This window comes from Frankliniella occidentalis, unplaced genomic scaffold, assembly GCF_000697945.3.
Source record: "Frankliniella occidentalis isolate FOCC.00 unplaced genomic scaffold, Focc_3.1 Scaffold22, whole genome shotgun sequence".
Taxonomy (NCBI): domain Eukaryota; kingdom Metazoa; phylum Arthropoda; class Insecta; order Thysanoptera; family Thripidae; genus Frankliniella; species Frankliniella occidentalis.
In genome coordinates, this window is record NW_026267152.1 from 988,192 (window position 1) to 1,001,783 (window position 13,592).

A 13,592-nucleotide genomic window follows, 5' to 3' on the forward strand; every position below is an offset into this window, starting at 1 on the left:
GGCTGGACATATAAAGCAACGCATGAATGTCAACAGAAAAATAAACTTTTATTTCGGCTAAATAGTCTGCATATAAACCTCGATACCATAAATAAATTTCAGAACAGTCAATAACAGTGTGACAATTTTGCACAATAGCTAACAAAATGCTCGGTTTGCTTTTTTTTCAACAATGCCTCGGAGCATTCAGTCTTATCTTACAACTAAAATTTCACTAAACCAATGGCATTTAAAACACATTAAAATGTTACAGTACAACAAACCATAAAGCTAAGTGTGAGCACAACACATTGACAGCACAACATAGAGACTAAAATGACACAAGTCTTTATTAATATTATTATCTATTATTTCAACATTCAGAGACATTACACCCATATGACCATAGAGGCTATTGAGCAGTTAACAATTTTCAGCATATCATTATCACGGAGTAGTTGTCTTTATGATTCCCAAGAGGAGAAAAACATATACATTTTGGAAGAGGGTAATACAGTAATATTATGCTACCATTCAGGTATTACATTCAATCGTCAAAATAGAGAGCTTTCCATTAAACAAGAAAGAACTGAATATTTATTACAACATGGATCAAAGAACTTGTATACTCATCAAGAGATTTGAATGTTGCAAAGAAAGAAAACAAAAACATCTTAAGGGTAAACAACAGAAAACAAAATTGACAACAAAGATCAAATTTTACAGACAGGACTAGAACATTCAAAATGAATTATGACAAAGGCACATTGACTTGTACTAAAAAAGAAATCTAAAAGATGGAACGTATTTAGAGTAAGAGTAACAGTGTTGGAAAGACAAAGAAATCACACTTACTACTGTAGTACAGTATATAACAATGCAAAAATAACAAGATGAAGGTGAATTATGTAGGCTACGCAATCGACAGGGACAGTACTTGTGAAATGTGAAAAATACAACAAAACATAGGAAACACAAAGTAATTTTGCTCACCACAGTATTCTCATGCTTATAACCAGCAATATAGAGCAGTACCTTCTTGTCTCATTCAAAAATCAACAGAGCCAAATAAAGTGGCCAAATGGAATGTTTCTTACACTAGAAATATGAATATGGTCACATACAAAACTCCCTTATCTACATTGCTCAGTGCATCAATGCAGTTCAACTATAGAAAGACAAATAGATCAAAGGTACACTTCATAACAGAACAGTGAGAGAGTGTTTCTATATGAAAGTCAGTCCAATATGTATCCTATGTCAGTATGACTAAAAAAACAAGAAAGAAAATGAATATAATGAAAATTTGATAAACTATTATATAGTACAATAGTTGGTGTTATGATCTACATAAAAAATAATATGGGTGGAGGGTTTTTCTTTTATAAATGAGCAGTAATAATACTAGTATTCAGCAAAAAGTCAATTTGAAATTTAGGCACAACTATCATAGTTGCTCTAGTGACATATTAGACAAAACATATTGCCATTGGTAGGTATATGTAAACTGACTCGATTGAATATTCCCAAAATTTAATATCACTGAAAACTCGAGCATTGACAATAGCAAAGCAGTTGGCACAGAATGTTCATAATAATACCACTTAAATTAGAACAAGCCATATAAATAAATGGACAAGTGGAAAAAATACTTTCCTTTTGAATATTGTAACTACCTCATGAAATAACCATACAGTTCAAAGACTGCTTTGTGTACTTAGGTATCTGCACTGATCAAGTGGTTCCAGATTGAGCACTATAACATTTTTTCATAAATTGTCACCTACAACATCATGAAAATATAATAGGATGGCACATATTAGACCTTGCTAGAGAAACAAACTCTACAAGACATAATTTACAATTCAATTGGTGCTAATACTGATTTAATCCAGACATTGTATGTATGGATTTTCAAGGATCAGTCACAGTTAATTCAATAGGCGGAATAAGTTTCCATGTGTGAGCAGGTGTAGACTCAGTGGCGTCTCCTGGAGGATGAGCACCTGAACAGTTACCTACAGAAGAACACTGGATGTCTATTTTATACAAACCTGGCATGAAGAAAACAACATTGCATTCGTGGTATACACTGCTTTGATCGTCCAACTGTAATACAAACAGAAATAATTAGAGGACGTAGGGAGACAATAATCTAATCTGATTGAGGTAGTAATGAATAATATAATCACCTGAGTAATTAACACATTTGGAGCACCAGCGACAGCTAGTTGTGAATCTAGTCTGTAGTTCCTTATACCACTCTGATACTCTTGGAAGAACTTCAAAGAAAGGGCAACATTGTGAAGTGGCCAATCCAAATAGTTCTGAACTGTTACACCAAGTTGTAAACATTGACCTGCCACACATGTCAACTCTGATAAAGGCTTGGCTATTTCCTTATTTAGAAGTACCTCTGTAATACAGAAACAAAAAGTTTCTAATTAAAAAGGCAGTTTACATCAAATGTAAACAATAATCTTCTGTAGGTAAGTATACGTACCCCATTGCAATGGTGACATTCTGACAATATCTAGCATATCAGAAGTAAGAGGCAATCCACGCAAGGAGGCTTTCCCACTCCTGTTACTCACAGGTAAAACCCACTTGAGGTCAACAAGAGAGGCTACATGATCACTGCACACTGAATCCAATTCTGCTTTCTCAACATCAGTTAGTTCAATGTTTTGGTACAACTGTTAATTTGTTAAAATAATTCAACACTATTACTCTATTTGACAGTATTTCACAAAAATAATTTCTTAAGGGCATGACTTATTTTTATCACCTTTGATAGCTTGGAAAGAGGGCAGCGTTCCACAGGTACAGCAATACGGCATTCTTCATTTCCCTCTAGGAGCATAACTTTCCCATCAGCGTAAAAGAGTTCTAATTCTCCCAATGTTTTGTTGGTAACGTCCAGTACCAGATAAAATTGAGAGCTCCTACATATATATAAGGAGACAAAAATTAAGATCAAATTAAGATAAATTTAATTTTAAAACAACAATTTAAATAAAGAACAAGAAGCGTTCATATAAAATACACACGTTTCAGCTGGTAGAACGTCCCAGCTTGTAATAAGAATAGATGGCAAAATTTCTAGGCTGAGAGAAATTGATTTAACACGGCAATAGCCAGCTTCCAAACCAGGCCCTCCTGAGTACCTTAGCTTCAACTGGCAATCTATGACCTATGCAGAATAAATGAGTTTTTAAAAGTCAAAATTTGAATACAATCCTGCCTTGTGTTTTTGAGCATCAGTATTAGACAAGACCTACTTTTGGTGCAGATGGGTCATAAATCTTGGGGTTGAGCCTTGATGATCCAATGCTACTACCAGAGCGACTACTTATTTGGGAGCGAAATGAGCCTGATGACAACTCATTGTGATGAGCATGACGAGATGGCTGAGGTGTTGATGCTAAGGAGCTAAGGCGGGATGGAAGTGAGCTGGGCCCTGAGAGAAGGCTACTTGGCTGGCTACCACCATCATTCACTGAAATACATAAAACAAATTAACAACATTCCAGAGAGAATGAGCTAAGTTTCAGGTATCAAAAGTACCATCACTGCGTGGGGGAGCAATATACTCTGCATGTCCGTGCAGATAAAGAGTAAAGCTGGCTGATGCTCCTGGATGTAATGGAAGTTGTGCTTGAATATTATCTGCACTCCACTGCAAAACCTGTTTTAACTGACTTGGATCCAACACACATTGAGCTGATATTTCCAGCAGTTCAATGGGTTGGGATCCAGAGTTTAATATTGTGACTTGACATTCAGTGCTGCGATAGGAAAAACATACAGATACATAAATGTTCTTTTAAAAATATAGGAAGAGCTAAAAGATGAATGATTGAATCAACTGAAAGATTACTAAATACCTTTCACCGGCATAGAGAGATTTAGAAATGGTGGTAATAGAAACTGATGCATCCACTGGTGGTAGTTGTAGATTATTATTTTTTTGATCATTAGTTGACATCTGATTGAGAAACATGGCAAAAGGTGAGGAATACTAACAATATGGACACAGAATCTTGGATAAAATTTTTGAAGGCTGCAAACAAATCTCACCTCCATATGAGGCAGGGCAGGGACAACTTCCACAGTAAATGATGGTTGAGGCATGTGACGCATATGACGAAGCTGACAGTTAGATTTCACACCAAGAGTATGAGTTGAATAACCTTAGCAAAAGAATATTTTGTTAAGAGCACTATTTTATTTGTATATAACAAGACTTACTGGTAAGTGGTATTACCTTGGATTTCAAGCTCTCCTACTTCTTTAGGAACACCAGCCAAAACAACAGTATTTGGACCAGAGTCAGGGGGAAGAACAATTGATGATGGAATGCTTTCAAAGACAACTTCACTTGCTAACAATCTCTAAAAAGAACAAAGAAGTGATCAATAGGGAGGAGGCATCTGACTACTTTAACATTATAGTCTTAACAAAAATGAAATTTACCATGTTGGAAACTTTTAGTTCAAATGGTAATGGATTATAAAGATCCAACAGCACTTCACACATGTCACCTTCGACCCAAACATAGTCTGAAATTAAAACAAAATGACATTAACAATTGTATGCTTCATGCATTAGACATACCCTAAAGTGTTTCAACTTACCCATCCTGCTCAGAGATTTGGTGCTTTTGCGATCCAGGGAACCAAAAGAAATAGGAGTGTACAAAAACGGTCCCATGTCCTCTTTCAGCTTTTGTATTTTTTGAGGCCTAAGATGCAAAGGCAAATCCTGGAGTCGAAAATTCCTGTAGACAAGGAACAGAAATTCATACTTAATGACCTCCTAAAAAATGTTTGAAGCAAATTAAATGAAACATACTTTGCCAATGGAATATTTGTTAAATTTGCAGGAGGAATAACAGCACGGGAGTCTAAGACTAGGGGGACTGGTGCCCCCTCACATTCTGAAGCAAGCTTTTGAAGCTGTTTTGTCAGTTCTCGCTGCTCTTTTGGGTTCAAGTGATGCCACATAGTTTGAAGTAGAAAAGTCATATGACGTGTTGCAAGAGCTGAATGACCCATTCTTCTAGCAGCAACAACCAATTGTTGTAGGAGATGAATTTGCAATGCAGGCCAGCCCTCAGCAATGCCACCTAGAAAAGAGTTCATTTCCAATTTACTTTATGGACACTGTTCCATCATTCATTAGAATCTAAGCTATCTTAAATTTTACCAGTCGCGCGTTCTGTTGGATCAAGTGACAGCCTATGTCCATCTAATGCTTGAAGCATCAGATTGTAGCACTGAGTCCAGTCAGGCTGTCTGTTTTGATCTGACACATGCCTAGTAGCAGCTAGCCTTCTACATAGAGAAGCTTTTCGATGAAATCCCATTTGAGTATAGAGCTCAGAAAGACTGAGAAATCTCTGGATCTAGAAAGAAAAACATTTTGGCATGATATATCTAAACATAGCATAATTGGCTGGTTACATGTTATAATGTATTTTCTTGATAAATACCTTTTCTTGTTCAGTGAGTGTTAAATTGATAAGTACAACATTTTTCAGAAATGATGCAGCTTGTAATGGACAACCTTGTTGTATTGCAATTTGAGCTGCTTTGAAACAAGCTTCTGTTTCAATCATTCCAGCACTTTGATACTAAACAAATAAAATTGAAATCAAAAAGAGAACATTCAAGATACCCCCAGATATCATGTCTCAAAAGATATTTACTTTTGCATAGTTTTGAATGGCTTCTTGATATCTCCTCAGGATGCCTTCAGGAGAAAGAGCTTTAGGTGCATCCTCAACAATAGGAACTGGGGTTAGTGACCCTAGTGGAAGTGAACTCGGTCCAATCAAACCAGGCCTGGTTGGGATGTAAAGTTTAAAATATTTGAGTAAAAAAGCAAGAACAGATAAATTAGTGAAACCAGTTTGATTATTACATGATAATCGTAATAATAAAATTGTCTATTTTCAACACACCTGCGTTTTCCAGGACTTGGTGGCAAGGAAGCATTGCGCTGGATAGGAAATGTCCGCCATCGTCCTGGGTAAAGAACTATAACTGATGCTGAACACAGCCCCTCGGCAGCACCTATGGAGATGGTAAAATTTGAGATGATGCCATTCTTTTCCCAAACAAGTAACTTTTATAGATTAACAGATATTTACCCCCAAGCCATAGCCAATCATTAACAGAACGTAATGTGTCAAGAGCTGAAATATAATGTTGTAAAGCTTCATGGGGAACTCCAGCCTGGAGACTGAGGTCGCCAAGATGTTTAATCATGCGACCCATACATTTCTTTTTGTTGGTTCTTGACTCCAAATCCAAACCAACTATGTCTTTTCTCTCAAATGGAGCCAAGAGTAGAGGGACACGATCTAGCTTTTCACGACTTCTCTCCTAAATAAAAAATAAAAACATGTAAATAACAATGAAAGAAGGGTAGAGGAACATTTAAATCCAAGAGGAGAAAAGAAGAGCACAGCCATTCATCTCAGACAATTGTTAATATGAAACTGCAGCAGTATATGAGGGAAAAAGGAATGCAACAAGCTAGAATCCATTTTCATCTGAATCAAACTATATCTACAGATTGTCCTCAAACCCTCTAGTGCATAAGCTCAAATTTTAATTATAAGTAAGTTTTATTTGCATTAGAACTTTTTGCTTGCACACACATGTAATTATCACACCAATTCAATGACTTGATCGCAGTAAGCTGGGTATAACACAAGGCAAATAAACTTGAGCTGCAGGCAAGTGGACTTTGCTGTAAAAGGCACATTTGCAAATTACATGACATTTATTTCATCACTCTAATGTTATGAATCAATTGCACTTTTGCATGAAGATTTCATAAAGCATTAAAACAGCCAAATTTTATCAACCCATATGCCATTTGCAAAGCACACAAGTTACTCAAGAACAAATTGATTGAAGTCATTTGCATTAATTAATTTTGAAAGGTAAGCAAACACGATGTTTTTACTAGAACAAGACACAAAGGGGTCCTAGCTCTGAACGAACATGCTAAAACCTAAACCATATTCATATTCAAGACCTGTGAATGAGAACGATGCATCCTGGAGAAGAGGGGTGAAACACCAGAGAAAAGCTGAAAGTAGAGGGTAAATATTTTGGTAAATTAAGATATCATAGAGAAGAATATGAACACCTGTCCCTGCTTTCCTGGGTATGCAGAGTCAAATTACTCTTTTAAATGCAAACACTTTAAGAGAAAATAAACCTTTTCCAGAGAAAAGCACATTGTAAGTAACATGCACAGAAAGTTAGGGCAACTTTTTCAAGATTTTTATGTACACATCTTGCATTGAATAACCTTTTCATTTAAATTTAAAGCCATGATTATATTATATTTTTTTTTGTTCAGAACAAAAGCTCAAAAACAAGGGGTGCAGGTGAGGGGTAAATAGTCATGATCCGGACAACCCAGAGAGTGATTGTAGGATGGATTGGAAAATTACATGATTGAAGATTAGGATGTAGCACACTTCATGCAGCACTCTTTGACAACCTGTGTAAAAAATTGAGATCCATTGAGTTGTCTTGCAATCTCCTGCTGCAATGTTGCATCTGTCAGCAGCTGCAGTATTGTCATGATATAAGAAAGGATCATGATATAATCTTAAGTGTAAAGGTCAAATTGTGCATAAGAAAGGATGTGGAAGTCTCTTGACAATAGATCTATTACTGAAGTTATATTTCCCAGAAGTATAGGCAAATTTACGAAGACAATGAATTCTTACCTGTCGTTTTGATTCTAGCACCCAAAACAGTGAGTTCAAGAGTTCAGAAACTTGAGATTCCAAATCTGAACAAGACTCAACATCTGAATACCAGAGAGGCAATGATTTGAAGTTTGAAGGAGTTTGCAATTCTTCATTTTCCTTTCCAAATAGAATGCAACGTGAATCATAGAGTGTTGTTGTGTACCTGACTTTAAGTGACTCATGAAATCTACAGATTTCATTTAGGTCAGTTTGAGACTCGTACTGACCTGAAATTTATTGCAAGATATAAAGTGAAAAATAAGCATGAATTGTGCTTCAGATGTTTCATATTTAAAAGATTCCTTACCAACTGAAATAAGGCCAAGTAATCGGCGGTGTGTTTGAAATTCCCCCCAATCGTTGCTTTCAACAGGATAGTCCTTGACATAACGAATGTAAACTTGGCGGGTGACTCCAGCTGAATCTGTCACCTTTGTATGGTTTACTCTTCGGATTTTGTCCCATACTTTAGTGAATGACTTTGGTTTCAATAAACCTTCTGCAAAACAGATAAGGTTTATAGATATAGTAAGCCAGGAAATAACTTAGAAATCATTCTCAGTTTGGACAGACCTTGATGATGAACAAGAATAAGAATGGAGGCGTGATCTTGGGCAATCTGGTCATAATCTGGATGAGACATTCTTGTGTCTGGTGCTGGGCTGGACAATATATAACTCACTGATGATCTCATTGGTGCGGATGTAATATCTAAGCAGAAGGAAGTACACGGAAATCAATTAAAGTTGAAGGAAGTTCAAGAAAACAGAGAAAACTTCAATGGTGTGTGCTCTCAATACAAACTGTCAGTGTCATAACTCAATGATAGCACTTTGTACAAAATAAAAAGAGTAAACAAACGTTAACCTCATTACCCACCAATATAGCACAGTCCCTGAAAGCACATGGACTGAAAAGACTCCCATGATTAATAAGCGGTAAAAATTGAGACAAGAACACTTCATACAAGAAAAAGTACAGAAATACTCGACAAGTAAGAATTAGACATAGGGTTATCAATTGACGAAGTTGACACCCCTTTCCCTTATGACACTTGTTTGAGGTGGCACAATTTAATTTTTTTCGAGTAATCTTGTATGTGTGATACAACTATTATCAATTCATAGTCTGTATCTTACCATTATGCAAACAACAGAAGAAGAAATAACAGCGGTATCCGACATCTAAACGCAAACTATATTTTTGTGATCTTTACTCTGAGGTTATTGTTTTCTTTTACAGTGTCCTTTAACTTGAAGCTTGCATTACCAACAAAAAAAAAATAACAGCAATAGTGTACGGCAGTGTTGCCTCTCTATACATTTATCGTCCTTTTTTTCTTTTGACTTCCCTAAAATAGAAAAAAAATAGTTCCCCCACTTTTTGTCTTTATTTTTGTCAAAATTGTCAGCATATTCATCGTATTTCATTGTTTTAGGTTGATACGAGACCACTGTAAATAATTTCAAGCTAGCTATCGACAGACAAAAAGAAGCAGAAGACACTCGGCCTTGCAGGAAGAAGTTGTGTGTTTATATTTGATTTAGCTGAAGACCTGAAGACAGAAAAACGACTTTTCATATATGCCATTTTCGACGCTAATTTGACGAAATATGGCAGGTATTGACGATTATCAGAATTATAAAAACAATAAGTTTAAAGATTTGCGTGATGATGCAGACTCCGGCTGGGAGCCTGCATTTCCTGAAGGACTTACTACACCAAGTCGCAGTATTCGTCCCAGGGAGTTAGAAATAAAACCTCGAGTTCCACCACGCTCCCCAGAGGAAGATGAAGGTATGTTGAATTCTGACTCTTCATATTTTGGATTCAAAATGATCAACATGTTGCATCAAAATCCCCGTATCTTTATTACAAACTGAATCCTTTTATACCATTAAAACCCCTGCTTTGAAGGTTAGCTTGTCATAGTAGACTGATGAAATTTGTTTCTACCCTGATTGAAGCGTGATTTTATAGAACATCCTCTGTTATTTAAAACCTGAGTCGTGCATATGTGGTCCAGTAACGTTTTCCTTGGTTTGCGTCTATATAACTATTGAGTTCTGATTATGTAACCATTTTTTTTAATGTCTATGAGATTAATTTTAAAATATTTTAATTCACTTTTTTTATTTTTAGAAGCAGCTGTTCGACGATATGTTGGTGTAGGTGTGGGTCTTGCTACGCTAATTACTGAAAATCTCCTCAGTCATCCTTTTGTAGTACTTAGAAGACAATGTCAGGTAATATGCTTGACTTTACTTGAAACATGAAATCATGGAGCTGACTGCCAGACCTGGTAAGCTGAGAAGAGACATAATTTTTTTATGATTTTAGGTTCACAATGCATCCAGCCGATACCATTTGGTTCCAATTACTTTAGTCCCTATCATTATTCACTTGCATCAACGACAGGGAATCACTACTCTATGCAAGGGATTAGGCTCAATTCTTCTAGTTCGAGGCATGACACTTGCTGTGGAAGACCTTATTTCTAAATTCACTCCCTGGCCAAAGTATGAATTTGAATTATGTTACGGTTGTCCTTATAAAATTTTCATTTACTACTTTGACTAATGAACTATTTTATCCAGGTATCTTTAACTGTTTGGTTGACTCTGTTACAGGGAGGTAAATTCTGAAAGCTCTTTGAAAGCATTTGGACAACATATTCTGTTGAAATGGTAAATTGGTGATTAATTATTATTTTAAAGTATGTCCTTTCTTGGGGAAAACTGATGATTCTTTTCCTAACTGTAGCATAAGTCTGGCAATTGTCACTCCTTTCTACTCTGCAAGTCTAGTTGAAACGGTTCAAAGTGACATAGCTAGCGAAAAGCCTGGCATTTTTGATGTTTTCAAGGAAGGTGTGGTTAGGCTGGTGAGCTGGGGCTCTCCTCAGAAAGGTAAGAGCTCTTAAAATAGCCAAGTACTAGTTACACAATTTCAGTTTTTGATCAAATTGATAACATTTTGTTTTTTGTTTCTAGGACGAATGTTGCCTGTGTGGGCACTTGTGACACCTACAGTTATGTACGGACTTTTGAAATATCTTGTGTGTCTGTTCACAAGGGGTGTTACTAGCCGTGTACTTCACCAACAGAGACGAGCCATAAAAGAAAGACAGGTAAGTGTTGCCAATTATTTTAGCAAGTGCATTTTAGCACTTTATTTTGAGATTAAACTTTCCAATATTTTGTTTCCTCTTGTAACTGAGATGAATGTTTGCAGGGAGCTTTCCCCAGAGAAATGGCTCAAACATCAGAAGACATTGAAATCACATCTTCACTTGTGGGACTTGTTACAGCAGATGTATTGCTTTTCCCACTTGAAACTATCTTGCACAGGTTTGTTTTTCTTGCAGACAGTGATGAGCTCACGTCCTTTATTGCATCAGTACCGATCTTCCTCATTTAAGTAACTAATTTTATCCTTCTGTAAAGGTTACACCTACAAGGCACAAGAACAATCATTGACAATTTGGATTCTGGCTATGCTGTGACTCCTATTCTCACAAGCTATTCTGGTATCAGGGATTGCTATCGAACAACTATTCAACAGGAAGGGGTCCCCGGACTGTATAAAGGCTTTGGGGCCTTAGTTTTGCAATTTGCTGCTCATGTTGCAGTTATAAAACTTGCAAAAGTAATGCTAACAGAACTTGGGCGCCTCTTGAGTGGCAGTGGCGGTAATGGAAGCCCAAAGCCTCCAACTCCTCAAGAAGAAATTATTACAGAATCATTTAGGCCACAGTCATACCCTTATGCACAGCAGCAAATACCCTCTTACCCTCGTCAGCAGTATCCCAGGTATCCACCAACAGATCTATCACATGCCAGTACTCCGTCTGGAGATGCTGCTCACCCCCAATTCTTCTGGACACATTAGTTTTTTTAAGCCGATTCTCAATCAAAGAAGCAAAGCTTTCAAGATCGACATTTTATTTGATGGTAACATAAGATGCAGTGTGAGCTAATGTAGTGAACTTATCTAGTCCTTCATGGATACTTAATTTGGAAATGTGGAAATCAAAAAGCAGCATCCATTGTATGTTTTGTAATTGCCACAAGGCTCTGGAGTGTATAATGTTACAGTAGAGGGTTTCATATTTATTTTGGTATTATATCAATGTACAATATATTGAGACACATGTCATGTCACTCTAAGAGTTGTGCTGTTTGTGTAACAAATTGGGAAATTTGGCATTGCCAGATGCCAGGGTGTTGATCTTCAAGATCATCTTTTCCATACCAGTGTATTTTATGATAAAGTGGTTTGTATAAATAAATTTTTCTGTTAGTTGTATGTTTTTGTCCAGCATTTGTCTGTGTTATGTACAACAGGTCTTAAAGCAAGGTGTTATAACAACATTAAATCAAGTGAAAAATATGGTGTATTTGCTCAATTCAATACAGTAGAGCTAATTCAACCTGAGAATAGTAATGAAAATTTAACAACTAATTTTGCTTCACAATTTTTAACTGAAAAAGCACACTTGAAAGGCGGTCCAGATATTAAATAAATGAACAATAGACAAAACCAAACCTAAACAAGGTAACTAACTTGAAGTACATGGATAAGTACATATCAGAGGTGCAGGCTTGTCGCAGATTTAGTTTAAACTTAAATACTTAGAATTCTACTGGTTTATCTGCAATAGTAAAGAGATTACATTGCTTTGCAGTTTTAACCAAAAAGAGTCGAATGGAAAATACGAATCACATTATCAAACAAAAGTAACTTACTAGATGTTTAATCTACAACTAGATTTTAAAGCCCAAACTCCTCATGCATTGCTTGTGGGCCTCTATGAGATCCCCACACTCAGATTCTCCCTTTTCAATGACACTAAATAGAGGTGAGAGAAAAAGACATGGCATTCGTTAAACTTTGAAGTAAAATTGAATGAAAGACAGACAGAGAACCATAACCTACACTTACCACTCATCTCGTAACTTTTTCGTTTCTGGACAAGCACAACATGCTTTACATTTTGGCTTTTCTGCAGGGGCGGCTTTTTCCGGCTCAGTCTGTGCTGACGGTGACCCCATGATCGACGATAATCCCAATCTTTCGAGCATTTTGTTGCAGAAAGAACGGATTCAATGTGATGCAATGGATGAAATGACGTCGTCTGCCAGACCAGCCGCTTCGCTTTGTTTGACTCGAAGTCGAATGACGAATTCGAGACATCGCTCTCAATTCGCGGTTGAATTTGAATGCTTACTCCTGGCTCCAGCTCCAACTTTCGTTTCTAGACTGTGATGATAATTTTACGCCGTAGAACAAATGGAACGGCCTCAGAAAGTAACAGTATTTTTGTGGTGATTCTGAACTATTCCGAAGCCATTAATTGCACTCCGTGATAATTGTACCCCCCCCCCCTACAGCCCCTACGAAGAACAATCATGTAGGGTCCATTCCCTATATTCTGGCAGAGCGGCTAGGCTTTGCTTTCCGGCCGTCTTTGTTAGGCTCACAAACACCGTGGTCGAAGGGACGATACCCGAAAGTTAGAGTGGCCACCTCTCTGAGCCGAGCCTGGGCGTGCGCATTGTCTAGGAGAGAGGAGCCCCACCATGAGACTAGTCTCATGGCCCCACGCAGGTCGGAAGGACGGTTGGACACTCTACATCGGCAGGTAAACCCTTATAACGCACCGGAACACACCCTGCTAATGAGTTACACAATTAATTGCACTCCGTGATAAACGCCAAATTCTCGGTGCGCACCTGCGTAGGCGACATTTCTTAAAGTACCGTGTGTAGAGCATTTGGGTCACGGTGTAGAGAGATACGGTGGGGACACTGGGCCGCTCCGGGCCTACCTG

General features: G+C 37.2%; 3 protein-coding genes across 6 annotated transcripts; 1 reads left to right on the forward strand and 2 right to left on the reverse strand.

The window, feature by feature from the left end:
* Positions 1-29: 29 nt before the first annotated feature.
* Positions 30-9,087, reverse strand: LOC113213491 (protein brunelleschi). Of its 3 annotated transcripts, XM_026432578.2 has the most exons (23): positions 8,899-9,087; positions 8,333-8,470; positions 8,067-8,258; positions 7,736-7,986; positions 7,030-7,083; positions 6,134-6,368; positions 5,945-6,056; positions 5,690-5,825; positions 5,474-5,614; positions 5,188-5,386; positions 4,834-5,107; positions 4,617-4,759; positions 4,456-4,541; positions 4,247-4,373; positions 4,060-4,172; positions 3,867-3,967; positions 3,547-3,767; positions 3,261-3,478; positions 3,030-3,172; positions 2,768-2,924; positions 2,483-2,675; positions 2,172-2,395; positions 30-2,088 (listed from the first exon to the last, which is right to left on the reverse strand). In XM_026432578.2, exons 2-23 carry the CDS (start codon positions 8,451-8,453, stop codon positions 1,894-1,896), a joined length of 3,636 nt encoding a protein of 1,211 aa, XP_026288363.2. In that variant the 5' UTR covers positions 8,454-8,470; positions 8,899-9,087; the 3' UTR covers positions 30-1,893. The 3 variants fall into 3 exon arrangements, with proteins under 3 accessions (XP_026288363.2, XP_026288364.2, XP_052120833.1); XM_026432579.2 differs by lacking the exon at positions 7,030-7,083 and having other exon boundaries at positions 8,899-9,084; XM_052264873.1 differs by lacking the exons at positions 7,736-7,986; positions 8,067-8,258; positions 8,333-8,470; positions 8,899-9,087 and adding an exon at positions 7,504-7,601.
* A 151-nt stretch (positions 9,088-9,238) lies between these two features.
* Positions 9,239-12,067, forward strand: LOC113213500 (mitochondrial outer membrane protein SLC25A46). The gene is made up of 8 exons (XM_026432589.2): positions 9,239-9,556; positions 9,902-10,005; positions 10,100-10,278; positions 10,390-10,446; positions 10,523-10,668; positions 10,753-10,889; positions 10,994-11,109; positions 11,206-12,067. Exons 1-8 carry the CDS (start codon positions 9,373-9,375, stop codon positions 11,648-11,650), a joined length of 1,368 nt encoding a protein of 455 aa, XP_026288374.1. The 5' UTR covers positions 9,239-9,372; the 3' UTR covers positions 11,651-12,067.
* Positions 12,068-12,137: 70 nt separating this feature from the next.
* Positions 12,138-12,933, reverse strand: LOC113213501 (cytochrome c oxidase copper chaperone). 2 transcript variants are annotated; one of them, XM_026432592.2, is made up of 3 exons: positions 12,704-12,933; positions 12,508-12,610; positions 12,138-12,413 (listed from the first exon to the last, which is right to left on the reverse strand). In XM_026432592.2, exons 1-2 carry the CDS (start codon positions 12,841-12,843, stop codon positions 12,526-12,528), a joined length of 225 nt encoding a protein of 74 aa, XP_026288377.1. In that variant the 5' UTR covers positions 12,844-12,933; the 3' UTR covers positions 12,138-12,413; positions 12,508-12,525. The 2 variants fall into 2 exon arrangements, with proteins under 2 accessions (XP_026288377.1, XP_026288378.1); XM_026432593.2 differs by having other exon boundaries at positions 12,138-12,610.
* Positions 12,934-13,592: the final 659 nt, after the last annotated feature.

What these genes read in the sequence shown, in the direction of transcription:
- LOC113213501 (XM_026432592.2), bottom strand. Translation starts at nt 12,843, where the DNA reads ATGCTCGAAAGATTGGGATTATCGTCGATCATGGGGTCACCGTCAGCA. An exon ending in AAAAAGTTACGAGATGAGTG is followed by an intron (nt 12,611 to 12,703) that starts GTAAGTGTAGGT and finishes ACCTCTATTTAG; the next exon opens with TGTCATTGAAAAGGGAGAAT.
- LOC113213500 (XM_026432589.2), top strand. Translation starts at nt 9,373, where the DNA reads ATGGCAGGTATTGACGATTATCAGAATTATAAAAACAATAAGTTTAAA. An exon ending in TACTTAGAAGACAATGTCAG is followed by an intron (nt 10,006 to 10,099) that starts GTAATATGCTTG and finishes TTATGATTTTAG; the next exon opens with GTTCACAATGCATCCAGCCG. An exon ending in CTTGAAACTATCTTGCACAG is followed by an intron (nt 11,110 to 11,205) that starts GTTTGTTTTTCT and finishes CCTTCTGTAAAG; the next exon opens with GTTACACCTACAAGGCACAA.
- LOC113213491 (XM_026432578.2), bottom strand. Translation starts at nt 8,453, where the DNA reads ATGAGATCATCAGTGAGTTATATATTGTCCAGCCCAGCACCAGACACA. An exon ending in CCAAGTCCTGGAAAACGCAG is followed by an intron (nt 5,826 to 5,944) that starts GTGTGTTGAAAA and finishes CATCCCAACCAG; the next exon opens with GCCTGGTTTGATTGGACCGA. An exon ending in CAAATCTCTGAGCAGGATGG is followed by an intron (nt 4,542 to 4,616) that starts GTAAGTTGAAAC and finishes TTTTAATTTCAG; the next exon opens with ACTATGTTTGGGTCGAAGGT.